At 39.1% G+C, this 20276-nt stretch overlaps 1 protein-coding gene across 2 annotated transcripts; it reads right to left on the bottom strand.

The window, feature by feature from the left end:
* Positions 1-8857: 8857 nt before the first annotated feature.
* On the bottom strand, positions 8858-17245 carry LOC140229189 (uncharacterized). 2 transcript variants are annotated; one of them, XM_072309456.1, is made up of 6 exons: positions 17159-17245; positions 13008-13272; positions 12014-12251; positions 10945-11154; positions 10037-10244; positions 8858-9259 (listed from the first exon to the last, which is right to left on the bottom strand). In XM_072309456.1, exons 2-6 carry the CDS (start codon positions 13238-13240, stop codon positions 9027-9029), a joined length of 1122 nt encoding a protein of 373 aa, XP_072165557.1. In that variant the 5' UTR covers positions 13241-13272; positions 17159-17245; the 3' UTR covers positions 8858-9026. The 2 variants fall into 2 exon arrangements, with proteins under 2 accessions (XP_072165557.1, XP_072165558.1); XM_072309457.1 differs by having other exon boundaries at positions 17201-17242.
* Between the last annotated feature and the right edge of the window lie 3031 nt (positions 17246-20276).

A 20276-nucleotide genomic window follows, 5' to 3' on the forward strand; every position in this document is an offset into this window, starting at 1 on the left:
TCAAACCAACCATGCACCCGAGTAAGTGTGTAGCTTCATTTCAAAGTGCAAATCCGCATCATGCCTGAGTTGACTTTGGCATCAAAGTAAGGTAGCATCATCAAAATGGTACAAGTTTCATCCACAGTTTCGATAATTCAGCCATTGGAACCTTCTTCCTTCAAAAAAGTCGTTGCTATATAGGTTACTATAAAACTTCATTGACTTGATGCGAAAGATTCACCCTTACATCTAATCAATTGCATGCAGAAATGTGTGGAGATGTATGCACAGGCCAATGAGAAACTTGGGAGAAATGAAGACACCAGTACCTCAAGCAATTTTCACCTGCCGTCGACACTAATAATAAAACATGGATTCGTTAAAACGTGTTAGACTTTCAACTTTCTGATGAAATTATTATGTTCTTTTATTCTGCTCGTCTGGTTTGACCCTTTTCATCGAACCCAACTCGAACACGGTGAGGACTTACACTTTAATAAATGTGGTAGATGTGAGACTCTGAACTCCCTTAAATTATCAATAGTCAAAGAAAATTCAAAAGAATTCACCTCCATGCAATGTAAAGCATAATCAGCTGTCGATATCAGTGATGCAAAATGTGAGGACTTCTATATCATCGTGCGGGTCTGTTAAAAGACTGCCGCTGTCAGTATCTTAGGGCAAGAAAAAAAAATGTTTGCGATAAAACAGTAATACATCATACAGACAAGGAGAGAACAATACAGGTGGAACGTTACCTCCTCTTACACACGGGAATAAAGGCTGGTATAATACACGTATACTTGTACCAAAATACATACTTAAATGTATTATCTATATCAACTCTCGAACACAGACAGGCGCCATGTGTAAAGTTAAGCAAGTGAAAATGGCTTCTGCCGTGAATCAATACAAAGAATCAGGAGTTACATATCAAACGGCATATCATTTCTAGATTATTGGTTCTATGGTGCATTTTAATCATGAGAACACGGGGGGGGGGGAGGGAAGGGAGGAGAGAGGGGTGCGCGCACCCTCTCCCCTCCCGAGGAGCATTGATTTTGTCTGTCATGTTTGTATTCGTTGTCTTTATTTTCTCGTTGGAGTCATGGATGAATAGTGTATCCTGGTATATCTATTTTGCACTGGTTATTCCAAGACTTCGTTTATCAACCTAGTTTTGAATGGTTAATTTTTAGAAGTGGCCCCGCATGGGAAATATCAACCTCGTGACAAAAAAACAAAAACAAAAACAAACAAACAAAAAAAAACAAAAAAAAACCCACACACAACAACAACAACAACAACAACAACAACATCAAAGTGAGCTCAGCAAAGTGCCGCGCGAAGGTCGCATAATGCACTGTACCTAATTTACTTTGATCATACCTTTCATACTTGTCATTTGTGATGAGGTTCACTTTTGGCTTTTGGCATTGTTTGTCACTGGCACGCATTATCTTCAACTCCCAAGCTGATATGGTTGCACGCGAAATGAAATCTTCATGGTACTAACGGAAGTTCAACTTTTTTTAGAATCTCATTAATAGTTGCATGCATGTTTAAGATGATGCCATATGTGACTTCCTTTCGCTGTTGGGAAATACTAATTAATCTGGCTCAAACACATGCGTATGATTTATTTCCTCTGCATACCTTGATGATAAAAGCCAATGGCGGTGATCTTACTACCAAAGACAGGTGAGGGACGTGATATTCAAGAACAATCTTCTTGATGTCAGGTTATGTCAGTTGTGAGTACAAGTAACAGTGCTACATCATCCAAAAAAAAAAGAAGGAAATACATGAAAATGAACACAAAGAAATGCATAACAAACTCAAAACAAGGAAAAAATTGAAATGAAGAAATACATAAGAACAAATTATGAAAATAATCAAACCGTGTTTTTTTTTCTCTTCCTAGCAGCATGACACATTAGATATATTAGTAATTTATTTTACGATTTCATAAGCAATATCAAACAAAGTCACAACATTACGATAAAACATGATTTCTATCAAAATTTGCATGTTTGCATAATTAATTACAAATGTATAAGAGATCATTAACTTGACGATGCAATCTTGTAGAGAAGTACTCATAAATGACGAACACAGACGACAAATTCAATTGTGATCGGATGATCAACAGTCGAGATCTTAGGAGGGGCCCTATAGGCCTCCACCTAGTTTTTTAGCCTCCAAAATAGCCCAGTCTTTTTAAGGTTAAGCAGGCGGGAAGTTTATGTCATGAGTTTCCTAAACATTATCACTAAAAGAGACGAAACGATACATATTACGACCTCTTACGAGAGATAAAACGAGGGAGCTTCCAGAATGCCTAGAACTCAAGTACATGTATTGGGGAGCGAGTGAAAACAAACAAACAAACAACCCAAACAAACCAATGAAGCAGTAAATCTCACCATACAGTTTCACTCAACAAACCCCATGCACCACTGGTCGGTGAGTGGCGAGTGGTTGTTAGACCTTTTGCAAGGATTCTGTCTCGAGTTTCATCTCATGGCACCATGATCTTTTGAAGAGGGTCTGTATTAAAGATACACCGCCTATCACAGGCTTGTAGCCAATCACATCTCCGAAAAACAGATTTAGATAAGATATGAACTGAGCACCAGGGGCGGATCCAGGAATTCCGTATTGGGGGGGGGGGGGGAGCACCTTTACAAAACTAAAGGGGGCGCACGCGCCCCCATTTTTTGTTTCTTTTGTTTTAACAAAATATAAAGGGGCGTCCCAGGCCGCCTGGATACGCCACTGTAGAGCACTGTACTGGAAGATCAAGCTGTAGTTTGTTGTTTTTCCCATAGCGCATTTCCACTAATATTTTCTCTCATTTTTCACAGTCAGCACAATATCTGCATATAGGTATATATGTTTATTGTTCTGAAATAATGTTCTCAAAAGGCAAAATCATTAAAAGTTCTCATGCCATTCTATTTAAAAGCGCATAATTTAAACGTAGCGATTGAGGAGTGCGCGTTGTTCCAATAAATGAGAATGTTTTCACTTCGCGCACTGCTTTTCTTTACCGATATCCGGTGCATTGTACTTTTATGTGCCTCTGTTTTTCACGGGCTTCTATCGTTTCACAAAAATGCGCTTGCTCTATACAGAGGGCAGATCGTTGTGCGGAAACGTCTTCTTAAGCTATTGTGAAGCATCGGTTGCGATGAATCGACAGAAAGTGGTTTCTCAAGGTCTGTATGTTGGCTGTATCAGACGAGAGGTGTTTACCTCCAACAAGTAAGTCTGGCCTCGTTGTGGAATTAACGTTTTTAAATTCATTCGAATGTAAACATTGACGATATCGACAAGGCAACATGGAAGCAATGTACAGTAGCAGAGGGGGGGGGGGGGGCACGAAACATTAGCTCTGAGTATTACTACTATTACAACATACTTGATCTGATTGAGCTTATAGATTATCTGAAAACAAAACGTTAATGACATTTTTTTCGCACAACACGGGACTTACAGGATTAGGATTACCGTACGGCTGTCAAACTGGAAAGTTTCTAGTTATAGATACAGGATATAACAACTTGTTAATCAAGTTTCAACGTCTGGCACATTGAAAAATATAATCATACGCCAATGTATCTATTCAAATTATCAGATAATGCAGGGAGTAATCTAGTTGTACCTTTAAAATATTACAGATGTTTAGAGTTGACGTTTGGAAATCACATACAGTGTTTCAGAGTTAAAAATGCGAACGTATGAAATCGAGCTTCACTATGGCGTTGCTTTCAAGACAGTGAAGATGCAAGGAAACGTGTCAAAAGATGGCGCTGTTTACTTTACGTAAAAGGGGCGGAAGAAGAGAACATACTCCTCTAGAAAATGAACGAAACATGTTTCACTTTCATTTTCTATAAAAGATAAGTATTTGACATATAAATGGAAAGTACACAAGGTGTATAATAACTGGATTTTGATAAAGATACAACAGTGAATGAAATGATCTCAAAAGTATCTACAGGCCTGCAATTAGAATTGCTTGTGGGAACAGATATCTATGAAGTGGACCCTACACCAATATCAACTGTTTATGTGCCATGGCGGAAACCCCCCGTGTGCCACAATATTCTGAGACACTAACGTAGTCATGCTTTGAGAAATCATTCTCTTCTTTTTTTCAAATCTATGTAACTTTTATAGATTTCTGTTGATGTGTAAAGGAACAGAGCAAAGTTGAAGAGGAAACGCCAAGCTTTGCCTCGATGTAAATTGTATGACAAATCTACGACTATTTTCTTTTTCTTTCAAATGCCCAGTACCTGTATCTACATTACTGTAAAAGTATGATTTTTGCACACAAAACTGAGACAGAAACTTAGGATTTACAGGCAAATCCAGGAGGACACCACTTGATAGTCAGTCACCACACAAAATGCAAGCTATATTTGAGGAACAAATTGCGAGAATCGCTTTCATTGTACTGTGGCATTTGGCGATTTATAACGAGCGGTTTGGGCGTTTTTTTGCATTTGAGCAGAATATGCAAAGTTGGCACGCCATCGACTGAGTCGGGTGTGTGAACGTGGCACATAAAGAGTTAAACATGTACATATATATATATATATACACACAAACACACGCACACACACATATAATATATATATATATATATATATATATATATATATATATATATATATATATATATATATATATATATATATATATATATATATATATATATATATATATATATATATATATATATATATAACACCTCCCTCTCTCTCTCTCTCTCTCTCTCTCTCTCTCTCTATATATATATATATATATATATATATATATACATATATACACACACACACATATATATTAATTTTTATGTACATGTACATACATCATTAAGGTGTCTGAGATGTACCTAAGAATCTATTAGCAAAAATTATCAAGCAGCACAAACTGGTTAAACATATGTTCCATGTTTCCACTTTTTAATTTTATTTCACTATATTCTGTGTGATTTATCACGTTTCACAAAGTAAAACCACAACAGCGCAATGTGAGAGAAGACATACAATAGGAAGTTCTGACATTTAACAACACAATCAATAACAAACACAATAACCATCGACCTTATCACAGCCAGATCAGGCCACACAAGGTATAAAACACATAATCTTCAGTAACATTATGCCAGTGTCCTCATCTTGGCATATATTCAAGTGAGATAAGTGTGCAAGTTTTGCGGTGTCCTATTGAAAAGAACACACAATGTACATCTTACCATTCCCTCTCTACCCAAGGCACATTTGCTACATGGACATTGCACAAGTCCACACAGATATATGCAGAGCATATGCTTATGTTAGGACAAATGATTTCATTCACTTCACCAATTCATCATTTTTCACAGAGACAAAAAAGAAACAAAAAAAAAAAGATAATCTAGGAAAACATGCAATTTCTGCAATAGATGATTATCACTTGCTCTTTCACCCCTGAAAATTTAGAGCCACTTAGCACATGCTGATAACTGGACAGGTGTAGGACTCTTCACAATGATTCCACAAATGTTGTTGACTTCACCTACAACACAACATAATATCAGTAAAAAATCAAACAACAAATAAAAGCAAAAACAAATATACAATTCCAGTCCTGCGTGGTTCCTGATTTTGTAGCAGTTTCATGTAAGAAACATTTCATTCCTACCGTCTAAGATAATAACTTAATGCAGAGTATTCATGTATACATATAATTTGAATGTTACAATGCAGAAAGTTTTTAAAGGCTTATCTGGTTAATGTCTCTGTCAGCCATTGTCCACAGGTGTAAGATTAGACATTAGGATAGTCTTTAAAAATATCAAATAGTGCAATTCTAAGAATTTGCCCTTGACCTTTTGACCTTGAGCTTTGACCCCCATTATAAAAAAAAAAAAAATCTGAAGAGAATCACTGTCAGGCAGTACATGCATATACGCCACGTTTCATGAAGATACCTTAAGCCATATCTGAGATATGGATGAAAAAGTGAAATTTAGCATTTTCACTTCACCTTTGACTGCACGGCCAAAAATTTTCCCTGGAAAATCTTTATGTGGTGAGACATGTATACATTAAAGTGTATCTGTACACAGAAATTTAGTTTTCTGACATTGTAGGTTATTGTACTGGTAATATCCCTATGAAATATAAGAGTGCAATGTTACTCACATATAGAGATATAGCAATATATAAAGAGACATAAAGCAATCTCTAAAATGCCAAAAATTACATGCACCTTGATCTAATAGTAGTCTTCTGGCCTTATCGACTGCATATGATTGCGCAGTTCGATAATTTTCTATACAATCAGTGTACTACGATATTCTCAAAACACGTAAATGCACGCAAATGTCCACGTACGCAGCTAGGTTGGTGCTACCGCGCCGCGCCGGGCCACTGACCAGGCAGCCGCGGCAGCCTTTACTCATGCAGATGCATGTGGCTCGATGAGGCGATACCGATAGACAGTATTCGATATATCTGTGTGCAGACGGAGGCGAACGAAGGAAACGTGCACACACAGATGGTCTACGCGCGGCTACTATGTTCAGATTTGGCTACTATTGCAGCGCGCATTAGTAAGATACCTCATATAGCTCTAACCTATTGAGGACGGGTCCCGAGGATACTAAGGCAAGTGTCTCTGAGAAATGCATGTTGTAGCAAAATCAGCCCATCCTCAACGGGTAAAAGTTACGCTGTCCACAAAATTGATTACGGACGGAAGGACTGAAAGACAGATAGACAACCTGAAAACAATGCCTCTGGTTACACTTCCTGGTACACGTAGAAGCATAAAAACAAACACAAACCTTCAACAAAACAGAACTGTGCCTGTTGTATCCATACCGTTGTACATACAGTTATGCCATATTATGACAAAAGACAAACTTGTACAAGTGTATTTGCAAGAACTACAGCTATCAAATAGATCAATAAACGGTTTCACAAGTCAATCAGACTTTGCTGGGCAGTAATCAATGTTTTCAAGTGGATGGAATCACAGGGAATGTAGTAACACACAATGACAAGAAGGCAAGAGGTGTTAATGGACATAACTTATCAGTGCAAAAGCATTAACTTTGGATGGTGTACTGGCCAAGAATGCTTGGAAGTAGTGTGCAGGACATCAAACGTAATGAACATTACAACACATATGATATTTTTCAACCGATTATGGCACAATGGCATTTAATGCTTTAGGTAACCCACTAGTATTCAGCAGAAATTAAGATTGAGTTCACTTACACCAAATAATATCACTTCTAAATATCAGTCACAGTTTACCCTTTCATCTTGTCCGTTAAACTTGTCTTTAATGACACTGATAGAACTTTAGTAGTACATGTATAATCTCAGAAATCAAATTTGATCATAAATGCCGACATAAATCATAATAAAGGTACAACATAGTTCTCATATGCCTGCAGACACAGTCATTTTTTTGCGCTAAAATGCATAAGAATGTGTAATATAATGCTGTGATAATACAATTTCAGTTGGGTAAAGACAAAAATGTAAAATATTAACAACAAAAGCAAAAGCAAGCTGACCGCATTGTAATCTGAGAACATATCCAACCATGGTTGTTATGAAATGTTTTAGAATTGATTATCAATAATCAACAAATCAAGCAATAGCAGTATTCCTTGATTTTCTGTGTGAGAGTGAATTGCATGCAGCTTGTTGGGAAATACGATCATCATGTAACATTCTACTTACCCACTACTGAACGGGGAGGGCTCTTAAGAAATAAAAGTCTGGTACACCGACTTTTATCATTTCACTTTTGATCTCAAATACTTCAAAACAGCTCACTATCCTGGCAAATCAGGTAAGCCAAAGAAGTGAAGTTCCTTGGTAAATCGTTTCAATATTTTGTAAGTGAATTCAAAGTGGTGGAAGACAAAATTGATAGGTTTATAAAAATCAGACATATATTAAGGGTGTCATGGAATCTTAGAGTTTCATGTTTTCACTGAAAACACACAAATTGTAAGACGTGATGATGTCATTGTCTCGAAACTCCTTCATTGAATTGTTCACCAAAATGTTATCAAAATCACATTTCTGGCTGATGATTTATGGACCTATCTGACTGGAGAAGATGTTGCTGCGACTCTTGCAGCTCAGAAGAAAAAAAATTTCTTGCATTCTCACCAAGAAAGCGACGTACAAGACTTTTCCAAACAAGATAACAACTTATTCACGCAGCAGTCATGGGGACTTCTCCAAGACATCCTTGCAACGTCTTCACATCATTGAAGGTTGGTTCCCATGGGCCTCTGCAAGGTTGCAGAAATGTCTCGCAACTGTCGTAGCAACTAGTTTCCGCAAAGTGCTGCAACTGATGGAGACATCACGGAAAAGTTGCAGAGGGGTCTCTTAGACCAGCTGGAGAAAAGTCTCCAAAAGAAATGAATAATAATTATGTTTGATTCTCCTGTGACTCCCTGGAGACCTGGCTAGTCTTCAGGAGATGTTGCAGAGACATACATGTATCTGAAACCAATTGAGACTCAAGTTGCCACCAGGCCACCTAGTCTCCAAGCCAATGAAATACTCACTTTAGTGGCTGCAACGCCTCTCCCAATAAAAGTCAGAGTTGCTAGGTTATCATAATATTGTAACAATTTAATGGGAATTATGCCTATCATGTTAACTGATTTCATGTCAAAAAAAAAAAGAAGAAATTTTGTGGAAATTTGTGCACAGTTCTATGGAAGGCTTGTGAGGTGATGTCATCAAAACCTCTGTTAATTTGAATATGTGAAAGTGACTACAATCACAGATTTCTGAAAACATAGGAAATAGAAGTGTCACAGGCATTTGTCACTACCTGTTCCAAATCCATACTCAGCACAGACCATGTGAGATGCATTCGAGACATCATAAGATGTTTACACACTGTGCATTTGATAATGTTCTTGAAGTTCCTCTTGAAATGGCTTCTACAACGTCTATAGATGTGAACTATTTGTCACGCTATGCTCATGAGAGAACACCTTCCTGTCATCTAGGCCATGCCCAATCACTCTTCCCATCCCTGGCAGCCCTCTCTTTGAAGAGCAGAGGGGGTGAGGCTGGTTGCTGGATTTGCCTGACCAAAGATAAAGATGAGCTCTTCTTTTTCCTCCCTCTTTGGCTCCTTGGCACAGGTTTGGAGTGCTCCTGTGGAGTGTGAATGGGCATCCAAGGGATGGGGTTGCAGTAGCCCGGCTGTGGGTAGCTGGCTCTGTCATAACCTAATGGAATGAAACCAAGACAATCATTACAGCATGCTTCATTGAGAAGCTTACTGACCCTTTCATGGGACACTTTTCTTGGGAGAGGGTGGTGTGAGGGAGGATGTTGGGGTTGGCATTAGGGTGCAACAGATAATCATTATGGAAGCCTTGCACAAAGAGACTGAAACTGGAAGGAATTTTCTTTGAAGAAGTGCAAACACAAGGCAACAATAAGCCCTTAAAGGTAGGGAATCCCATTTGCATGCCTTAAATGAAGAGTTGTATAAACACAGTGGTATGTTGAAGAGAGTATCATTTTAGAAACTCCCATAAAGTATTGAAAGTGTAAGGTAAGGTAAGGTAAGTGTAAGGTTCTAGTGAGTATTTCTTGCCTACCCTGGTTCAAAACGCTTGAGTCATTAAGCACAGATATTGAGAAGTTTTAGAAATACAACTGAGCTGAAAATCCTATATTTTACTCTGGAAAAAAAAAATAAGTAGGTAAGTCATGTTTGTCTCAATAAAATGTTAGAGTTTTTCAAAAGACTATCCTAATGTCTACACTTACACCTGTGGATAATGGCTGAAAGAGACATTAAACAGATAGGCCTTTAAAAACTTTTTGTATTATAACATTCTGATTCATATGTATACATATATACTCCACATTATCATCTGATTTCCTTTTTCTTCCTGTGATTTGAGAAAACTTAATACATTTTATCAAGAGAGATTGTTTATGACACATTTTAGCCTGTGCATCTAGAGACAGAGACCAGGAGGTGGTAGACTTACCTCTCTGGGCCCCTCCTGCCTGCCATGCACTGCCTGCAGGGGGCTGGGCTCGCTTACCGGCCTGGTCATACCACTTCTGGTAGGCAGCCTCAGCCTCCTGCTTCCTGGCCCTCCTCTCCTCTTCCTTCCTCTCCTCTTCCTCCAGATGACTCTCCTTCTGCCTCTTCTCCTCGGCTCTCTTCTTCTCAGCCCACTCAGAGTAGCTGGCCTGCAAGAACATTTTTACAGATCAGAAACCTGAATGTGAGTTTTCACTGCAAACTGACAACAAAGGGGTGTCATCACACACTGATACTCGTGTGATATAAAGCCGTGCTTCTCAGTCTTTTTAAACCCGAGGACCACTTTGGCTCCTACAAATGTTTTTAAGGCCCATTTAGATCAAATATTGATCTTTTTTATTTCACTCTTGGCCGACATTGGGGCCCATCTGCAAGAAATTGTTCCTCTTTTACATATATCATGAACTTATAATCAAGACATACATGCACATGCATGGAAGGTCAATGTGCACAAATCAAACTGATGCTAGCTCTCTCTTTTGGCTTGAAGTGACACATGCATATGTGGCATAGATAAGTCTATCAATTATTTTGCTTTATTCACAATATTCATGGATTTAAATCCATTATCTTAGCAGTGACGGTGTAACACTAACACTATACTGTAAAAGCATTCTCAGCATGAAACTTTCATGAATTGGAACCGATGGCCTTTTTCGCGGCACAAAACTTTCGCGAATTGTCACTGGCATTAGATTAATTATGTAGACAAAGCCTTATGAGTGCATTTCATTTTTGCAAATCTTGGCTCCTTGTGAACTCTGGAAAAAGTTTCATACACACGAAAACTTATAGGTTTACAGTACATGTCATGTTAACACTGCTTTAAACAAATCAGTGACATACCTTTGCTTTATCTGTTATCCTTCGTTTTTCCTCCTCCTCTACCTTTCTCTGCATTCTCTGCAATCTCATGTTGGCTTTCTTGGCTTCTATTTCCTTGGCAGTCTTTTCTTCAATCCACACATTGACTTTAGCAGCTATGATTTTAGCCTGGGCTTCTTTCATTTTCTTGTTTTCTTTTTCTTTCATCAGCTTCTCTTGTTCCTGTTTCAGCTGTTGGAGTATGATACAAATATAGAGCATATGGAGTTAGGTTTAAGTTGCCGCATTAATGATTTACCAATATTCAGTAGTTTTTAAAGGCATTATGCATGACTAGAGTTCATTAAAAAAAAAAAAAAACAAAAAAACAAACTTAACTTTATCCTGTTTGAAGATTTCCTTGATCAAAGGTAAATTTTCAATTTCTTACAATTAATCTCATCAAAATTGATATATATGTCTTTTCAATGTTGATAGTAAGAGACATATATAATGTAATACAATGTAACATAAATAATACATAATGGAATACATCACTATCATCTTTACACTGCTGGAAAGTGACTCATCCTTATTTCAGACTGTTTTCTCATAAAATAACTTGTAGGATACCCACTGATTCATCCATGAGGAATCTGAATGTAAGCATCCACGGCTATCTGTGTCTGATGACCAGAGACATTTCTAAGAAGTGACGGTCAAGACTGCCTGCTTTTTCCTTTTTGTATAAAAAACATGTTGATGATTTGAGGATGGACAGAAATAAGCAAAACTATTGTGCAGATGGCAAATTTAATGTATTCACTTGAGTCTCTATGTATGAATGTGTTTACGATACAGAAGTCAGTACTCTTGGGAAACTTGTACAAACTTACATAAATGATGTACTTATGCCCTAAGCATGACAAACCACAAAAAAATTATTTGAGCTTCTCTAAAAGGAAATCAAGGCACATTTGTTAGTCTCCAGTTGTTCCAGCTAGTCTTCAATATGAATCAATAATCTCCAGTGATGGTCTTTTTGATCACCCTTTGCCAATCATAGCAAAAGAAATTGATTTCTTCCTGTGAATTAGTAGCATCTTCTTACCTTGACCTTGGCTTTCTTCCTCTCCTGCTTAGTCTTCTCCACCAGCCACTTCTCCCAGGGGGAAAGTGGAGGAGGCTTACTGGATGATGTGTGTGAGGAAGACGATTGTGACTCAATCTTGACTCGGGAGTATGTCGATGATCCACTGCGGCTCTCGGTCTCAGATTTTGATCGAGATGAAGATAATGACTTTGATCGAGATGAAGATAACGACCTTGATGCCGACTGGGATGAATTACTTTGTAAATCAAAGAAGCAAAGAACCAAAATGTGCTATTAACACAAACCACTTCTTGAATGGGATATCCTGCATTAACATAAACATGACGTTACAAAATGATTTTAAGGTGTGAAATATATTACAAATTCACAACTGGTTTTATACCGTTTTTCATGCCTTTCATCCCTTTTCACCACAAATGTCACTCTGGTTGATTGGATTCTAATCCAGAGTCAAGATTCTTGTGGTGAATTCTTGAACCTTAGCAATTTCAGAGTCAAAGTGCTAATATTTTCTTCATGCATGTTGTCACTGAAATGTACGAACAAGATCCAGGTATTTTCTTTTTTATCATAAAGTGTCCCTTTACTAGAGTTACACTTCATAAAATGCATTCATTTGGCTTTGCGCAGTAAGCAAACTTCACAAAGTATCCCATTTGCAAAAATAATGATGGATACACTTTGTGAAAAAGCTTAGCACTGTCTCTCACGCAGTCCTAGCTTTGAAAAAGTATCCTACTCTGGCTCCCGTGCCAGCCAGCGCTAATTTGGCTCCCTTAGGCCTTTCTTTCTGAGTTAGTCGACGACATGCGTTTGATAATGATTGGTTAGTATTTGGATTAAAAAAAACTGCTTGGTGGCCCATAAACAATTATTTATTTGTAAGAGTGCTGATGTGTAAAATATTTCTTTCAGCAAGAATTCATAGGGACATACAAAGTGTCTACAATCTTAAATGGTGATTTGATATATATAACATTATGCAACATACCAAGATTTAGATGAAGATGCTGAGGAGTCTGGAGATTTATCCTCAAGGATGTCCTCAGGGAGATCTTGAACACTACTATGGGAGAGAACAGACAGCAGAGAGCGTGTGGATTCTCCTGTGTCGTCCAGTGAGAGAGACAGAGATTTTTTCTCTTGGTCTCTAGGCGTCCTTGACCTCTGGCCTCCAGTCTCCTTTGGAGTTGATTGTGGCATCTGCTTTAGGTCTACCTCCATGGCTGCTGCTTGACCTCCAAGATTCTTCCCGACTGGTGAGAGAAAATAAACAATCCCTTTTTAATTGACTATCAATGTAACTTGCATGTACAATGTAATATGCAGACTGACAAGAAATCAAGTCGCAGGACTTCACTAAGCAATAAGCTTGAGGCTGTCAGCATTGAAGATTAATGATAAGGCTATCAATTCTTATATTAATGTCACTCTGACCACAAACATTGCACTGGTCAGAATTTATCTGGAACCCATTACACAGAAAAGGCATACCAAAGTTTGATGGTACAGTGCATGTGCACATCTACAGGCAAGGATTCCCTGCACTGCAAGAAGATAATCGGTCATGTTTTTCAAATCATTTAAATGTTCTGTCGTAAAGATTTCCGACAAGCGAGATCTTCCTTATAGGAATTACACCTTCTATTGTCAACCACTTTAAATTTGCTCTGGGACAATTTCCTACCTTGGTGTGGAAATCAACAACTTGTAAGCTGTTCAAATGGGACACTCACTTCAAGAAGAACTTCTAAAGCCTTCAAGGTGCTTTGCTTCATATGGAGAAACCTTTGGTTCTGTACCAAGACAATCAAAGAGACTGGATACAAAATCCATCTTGGTCAGACACATCTTGGTGTATGCCAGTGGGATCCATACTGTAAAAAGGGACAGCCTTCCCATTGAACCAGTCCAACAAAATGCTGAGCTAGATTCTGTATGATCAACCACAAGCAACAGAGCAATGTTTCCCAAATAATCAAGGATTTAGATTTGGATACACTGGAGAGTGGGAAGGATGCTAGTGTTCAGCTCTTGCACAAGATAATGAATGGGGAAGTAGGAATCAGGACTGACATGTACCAGTACATTTAAAAAAACAAAAACAAAACAGAAGGGGAAAACCTAGTAAAAGTGAGAACTCAGAGAGGGAACAGCAAAATAATCCAGTGCACAAGTACTCATTCTTCCACAGAATGCCTGCAGAATGGAACCTACTAGAGTACATGTACTTTGAAACAGAACTTTACATTCATTGCGTGTATAAATCTGCCCCTAGCGCAGTCTTCAAGCAGAGACTTCAAATGTGAAATGCCTCTGCTTCCATAACACAAGACCATGCAACTCAAAACATTGGTGGAGTAAATTTCATTTTGAGTATACGGATGTAAGAGAAACAGTAATACTATGCCTCATCCCTGTGCTCAGCTGGACTGGCTTTTGCCATTTATAAGTTCATTATTTACAATGCATTATGATTTAAGGATGTCTATTTTTATTTCATGTACTTTTTTTTTTTTTTTGATCAACAGAGAAAATATCTAGTACATAGTGTATCTATAAATACAATACATGATTACTTAAAATACAGCAACAACATTGTATACTAGACCCCTCTCATCATTATTTGTATCTTCTGTCTCGCTCAATTTGTCACCACTGAAGATCCACATCAGCTGCAGGGCTTGTCTCCAACTTCACCTGGGATAGGATCAACTGCACATACGTTGTCTCCATGCACAAAGCATCATGTTCTATTCACTGTCAGCTGCTCAACATCTATCTTATTCACTTCATAACCCAAGCTCCATACATCAGCAGAAGAGGTCATAAATACATGTAGGCCTAACCTTGTGTTAGATCTGACTTACACAAACTCCCCAAAAGCAACAATCGGTTCCTCAAATTTTTATTTTATATCTTTCTTTTTTTTAAAACCCCAAACCACTCACATATGGAACCAACTACATTGTACCCTAGTACCAGCCATGGCAGTTACTGCCCAAACAGTCACTGCTTTCCAGGAGGCTGCTCTTCCTGTTGTCAAGACTTCAGAGGTTTGGAACATCTGTTGTACAAAAGCCAGCTGCTCATAATACGACCATACTAAATGCCGTCAAAAACTCGACCAATGGCTACATGAAAAATCTATGCTTTTGTAAGTTTTGGTTTTTCATGCGGTCAAATTGTGGCACAGGAGGTCGAACCTTTGTGCGGGCTTTTTACATGTAGCCTGTAATGTACCGTACAACACTGTAGGTTCCAATCCATAATTGACCATCTGATGAGTGATGACTGCTGTAAATTTTACAACACCAAGCTAACCATTTTTGCATGTCATGACACTCCTTCCAATGGCTCACTTCACCTACTGGTACTTGCATCATCCCAGGAAAACTTCAATTGTACAGCGAAGTGAGCCGCCCAGTACGCTATATTCAAATTTTAGTCGTTAGTGCTTTAGAATAGATCTATGTTCCAGTACTACATGTACTAGCACTAATAATTTAATACCAGTGCTGGTTGCATATTCATTGCTAATCTCTACTACAGTGTAGATCTAATTTATAGCTGGAGGCTCATGCCACTAGTTTCTAGATCTATTATTTTCGTATCCATGTTGAAATCTCCATTTCTGCTTGATCAAATTTCACCAAAATTAAAAAAGAGGGTACGGGTCATACTTACTAATGATATCAATAGAGATACGAAAGTATGATTGAGGGTACCACCTACAATATAGTCACCCTAAGGATCTGCAGCTTATTTATTCCATAAGTACAGAATAAATTCGCCTAAGTTTTGCCTCAAATATGCCGATTATACTGCAGTTTCGAATATTGTGACAGTTCTGTTGATTTTGAATCTCCGTAGTGTAATAATGCCATTTTACCATGCCTTGCCATTTCAGGGTACCTCAACATTGGCACCCCCTCCCTCAATAGGTATACACGTGAATTTCACAGTCATCCAACGTGTTCGCAATTAACTAAGTGGATGTTTAATTGAACCGGGTTTAGTTCAGTTTGTTAGTTTATGAGTTTGTTTTTCATGTCTTCGTTATTATCATTTGCATAGCTTATGGTGGATAATTCCACACATACTTTATCATTCTAACTTCTACACGCTAACACTCACAGCTACATGTATGATACGCAGGGTGCCGATGTTAAGGTACCCTGCCGATACGTGACTGGTACCCTTACTTACTGTGATACACATCAGCGCCATTAATTGTATTTCATCAAGTAGACCCCTCAAGAGATTCATTCATTCAATAGAACATAGATCAGCGATGTCAGTCAGTCAGTGATGATGTGGATCGTGGACCAAACAGCATGGGTTATGGTTGTGCTGATATTGCTGAAGTTTAGAAGAGTAGAAGCCTAAAATAATTTAGCCCCATAAAACAACCCAGGAATCCAGGATTGCTGAAATGCACATGGCACCATCCAATCCATCATCATCCATGCACACCAACCATATAATTTACCCATCATGCCCATACCGCCATACCCATATAGATCTAACGTTAATTGTTAATGAAAACTTCTTGTGGCTATAAATTTACTAGGAATTAGGATCCCTTCTTCCCGGTAATGTGGTATAGTCTAGTATAGTATAGTCCGATTCAGTCTAAGACTTCTAGATTCTAGACCCTTTCTAGACTATAGATCTGTTAATTTAGAGTCTATTAAAACGACTATTATGACTACTGCTATTAACGTTAGGGTCGTTACTATGACGTTAGTCGTTAGTTGGAGGAAATGTCAAGATGGACCATCATAACGTATGAGTTATGACTGCGGTGTCATGGAATATTACAGACGAAGCTAATTTTGGTTATCATGTAGAAATGTACACCATCCATGCACACCTACCATTTCCTTCCTTTAATAATTTTACTACCACAGGCACAGGATTCAGCACAGTGTAACACTAACAGCACTTGCAATTCACAACCAAAAACGTAATGAGTGGGACTGACTTCACCGGACCTTTTATTCTGAAGCGAATAGTACAGGTACGCGGTCGTAGTCTGACTATGGTTAGCATGGACCTTTGTAAAAATTTGGGATTAACTGCAGAATTTGTGCATCAAAAGGGATGTTACTTTACAAAATGATGATCGATGGACTTTACCTCTAACGTTAGCTCTCAGCGGAGCACTAACGTTACACGTACCGGTATCCAACGGCCCAGATCACTCACAAAACACTGCGCATAACATTCGAATTAGCTGCTGCTTGATTTTGTGCGTTTAGTTGTGTATGCATGCAGTGATGAGTGTTCGCGTCCAGGGGGAGATGGCACCTCCCTGGGTCCCGTTGCATAAAACTTTTTTAACAACCTTAGAAAATTCTGGTTGGGATTTGTCCAACCTGAATTTTTTAAGGTTGCTAATCTAAGAATGTAAAATCCGTTGCATAAAAACTCTGGTTGGGAGCTTCCAACCGGAATTTTGTGATTTCAACCAGAAAAAAATCCGGTTGGAGTTTTATGCAACGGGCCCCAAGAGATGGCACCTCCCTGGGTCCCGTTGCATAAAACTTTTTTAACAACCTTAGAAAATTCTGGTTGGGATTTGTCCAACCTGAATTTTTTAAGGTTGCTAATCTAAGAATGTAAAATCCGTTGCATAAAAACTCTGGTTGGGAGCTTCCAACCGGAATTTTGTGATTTCAACCAGAAAAAAATCCGGTTGGAGTTTTATGCAACGGGCCCCAAGGGTGTGTCTGTGTCCAATCGATCGTGGATCGTGCTTGTACGTATGGGTACGGTAGCCATTGTAGAGCATCGCATTGCAGCTGGCGATGGCACATGATGAAAATCAATTCAAATGTGAGCGCCATCTGACGATGCGTCAAGCGACGATTGGGGGGGGGGGGGGGGGGATGGGCATGCAATACATTGGGCGAGATGTGCTGCACAACCCCCCCCCCAAAAAAAAAACACATACAAACAAACAAACAAACAAACAAAGCAAAATATGGATGCTACATCATGTGCGCTTCCAGGCGCGCCGGAAGCAGTTTTGGATGGGGCGGGGGGGGGGGGGCAAATATTGGAGGGGCTCACGATAGACCATACATATGTTACACAATATACACATACGCACACACACACACACACACACACACACACACACACACACACAAATATATTTTATATATATATATATATATATGTGTGTGTGTGTGTGTATATATATATATATATATATATGTAAAGTGGCGTACGGTGGGTCGAAACATTGGGGGTGGGCACCTTGTGGAAAAGTAATTTTGACGGTGTGTATGCATGTGCGTGTGTGCGTGCGCAATAATGGGACTACAATACATTACGGAATGTGATACATTCAACAACGCACTCGGGGGGGCGGCAGTCATTGAGCAACATTGTATGTTTTCCTTACATGCCATAATGGATTATGGAATGGCGGCGTGAAACGACAAATCATATACTGTCAGCAACATCAGGAGAATTAATTGCATAACAATAAAATGCGAGCGAGCGGAGCGAGTGAGCTTGAAAATTTTGACATATTACAGTCCCAAAACTGCCGTTTGTAGCTATATCTTTCGCTTTGGAAATTAAGGGGGGGGGGCATCGGGCGCAACTGCTGGCAATTACTGGCGGCAACATTAGGAGAATGGAATAACCATTCAATGCGAGCGAGCGAAGCGAGCGAGCTTGAAAATTTTGACATTCTACAGTCCCAAAACGCGTTTGTAGCTATATCTTTCGCTTTGGAAATTAATGGGGGCGCATAGGGCGCAACTGCTGGCAATTACTGGCAGCAACATTAGGAGAATGGCACAACCATTCAATGCGAGCGAGCGAAGCGAGCGAGCTTGAAAATTTTGACATTCTACAGTCCCGAAACTGGCGTTTGTAGCTATATCTTTCGCTTTGTGTAATGGGGGGGGGGGGGGGGGCGCATCGGGCGCAACTGCTGGCAATTACTGGCTGCAACATTAGGAGAATGGCATAATGATTCAATACGAGCAAGCGAAGCGAGCGAGCTTGAAAATTTTGACATTCCACAGTCCAAAAACTGCCGTTGTAGCTATGTTTTTCGCTTTGGAAATTAAGGGGGAGGCGCACCGGGCTCAACTGCTGGCAATTACTGGCTGCAACGTTGGGAAAATGGCATAACGAATAAATTTGACGATTAATTTTGACATTTTACAGTCCCCAAACTGCCGTTTGTAGCTATATATATATATATATATTTTTTTAGCTTTGGAAATTAAGGGGGGCAGCTCAGGCGCAACTGCTGGCAATTACTGGCTGCAACATTAGGAGAATGGCATATAGCGATTGAATGCGAGCGAGCGGAGCGAGCGAGCTTGGAAATTTTGACATTTTACAGTCTAAAAACTGCCGTTTGTAGCTATGTTTTTTCGCATTTATTCATTTATATACATATCTATCTTATTCTATCTATTTTTATTTATTTGTTTATTCATTCATTTACTTTTTTTTTTGGGGGGGGGGGGGCAAAAATGCGTTTTGCCCCCCACTTTTTGGATTGGGGGGGGGGGGGGGGGGCGGCCGCCCCCCTGCCCCCCCCCCCGCTTCCGGCGCCTATGTCTGATTCTATAGGAAAAAAATGATTAGGATTCCCTAATTTGGGGTATTTGGGGCATCTTGGAGTCCCTATGAGGTTCATGGTACCCATATGACTAAATAATATTATATTCTATCACCTGCCAAGTTCGGTAGGAAAAAAAAATCCACACTTTTTGTAAAAATGATGAAAGTGTGAAAATTATTGGCCCCTAATTTAGTACAGGCCCAAAGGGGATCACCCCTAAATCTGCCATAAACAATCTTACGAGTACATTCACTAATATCTTTGCTCAAAGCACTTATGCTTTTAGAAAAGCAGAGACTCTAACGCGACTTCTTTCAGCGGTTGATATGGGCCGCTTTGAGACTGTTTTCTCAAAATTTCCTGCCCTCAATCCAGAGTTTGTAGTTTTCCCGCTCTAGATGGCTGCGTGTGTCTCTCTTTTTCTCTCAAGATTTTATTTTTTTTTTTTTTTGCGCATGTCACAAATTCAACACCCAAGAGTCATAGAGCCCATGAGCTTGACACTAGACAAATAAGGCCCACGAGTCCGACACAACGCAAACAAAGCTTTTAATGTCTCCCTTGGCCCTGGAGGTCTCCAAAGGCTTCCAACTTTGGTGTGTTCTCCCTATGTAATAGTCTGCAAAACTGCATGGAAGGTAAACTTGAGATACTGACAAG

This window comes from Diadema setosum, chromosome 5, assembly GCF_964275005.1.
Source record: "Diadema setosum chromosome 5, eeDiaSeto1, whole genome shotgun sequence".
Classification (NCBI taxonomy): domain Eukaryota; kingdom Metazoa; phylum Echinodermata; class Echinoidea; order Diadematoida; family Diadematidae; genus Diadema; species Diadema setosum.

Excerpts from the sequence above, each read along its gene's own strand:
- LOC140229189 (XM_072309456.1), bottom strand. The coding sequence starts at position 13,240 with ATGGAGGTAGACCTAAAGCAGATGCCACAATCAACTCCAAAGGAGACT. Across the intron at positions 11,155-12,013 it reads GGAAGAAAGCCAAGGTCAAG|CTGAAACAGGAACAAGAGAA; the intron begins GTAAGAAGATGC and ends ATACTCCAACAG. Across the intron at positions 10,245-10,944 it reads GGATAACAGATAAAGCAAAG|GCCAGCTACTCTGAGTGGGC; the intron begins GTATGTCACTGA and ends ATGTTCTTGCAG.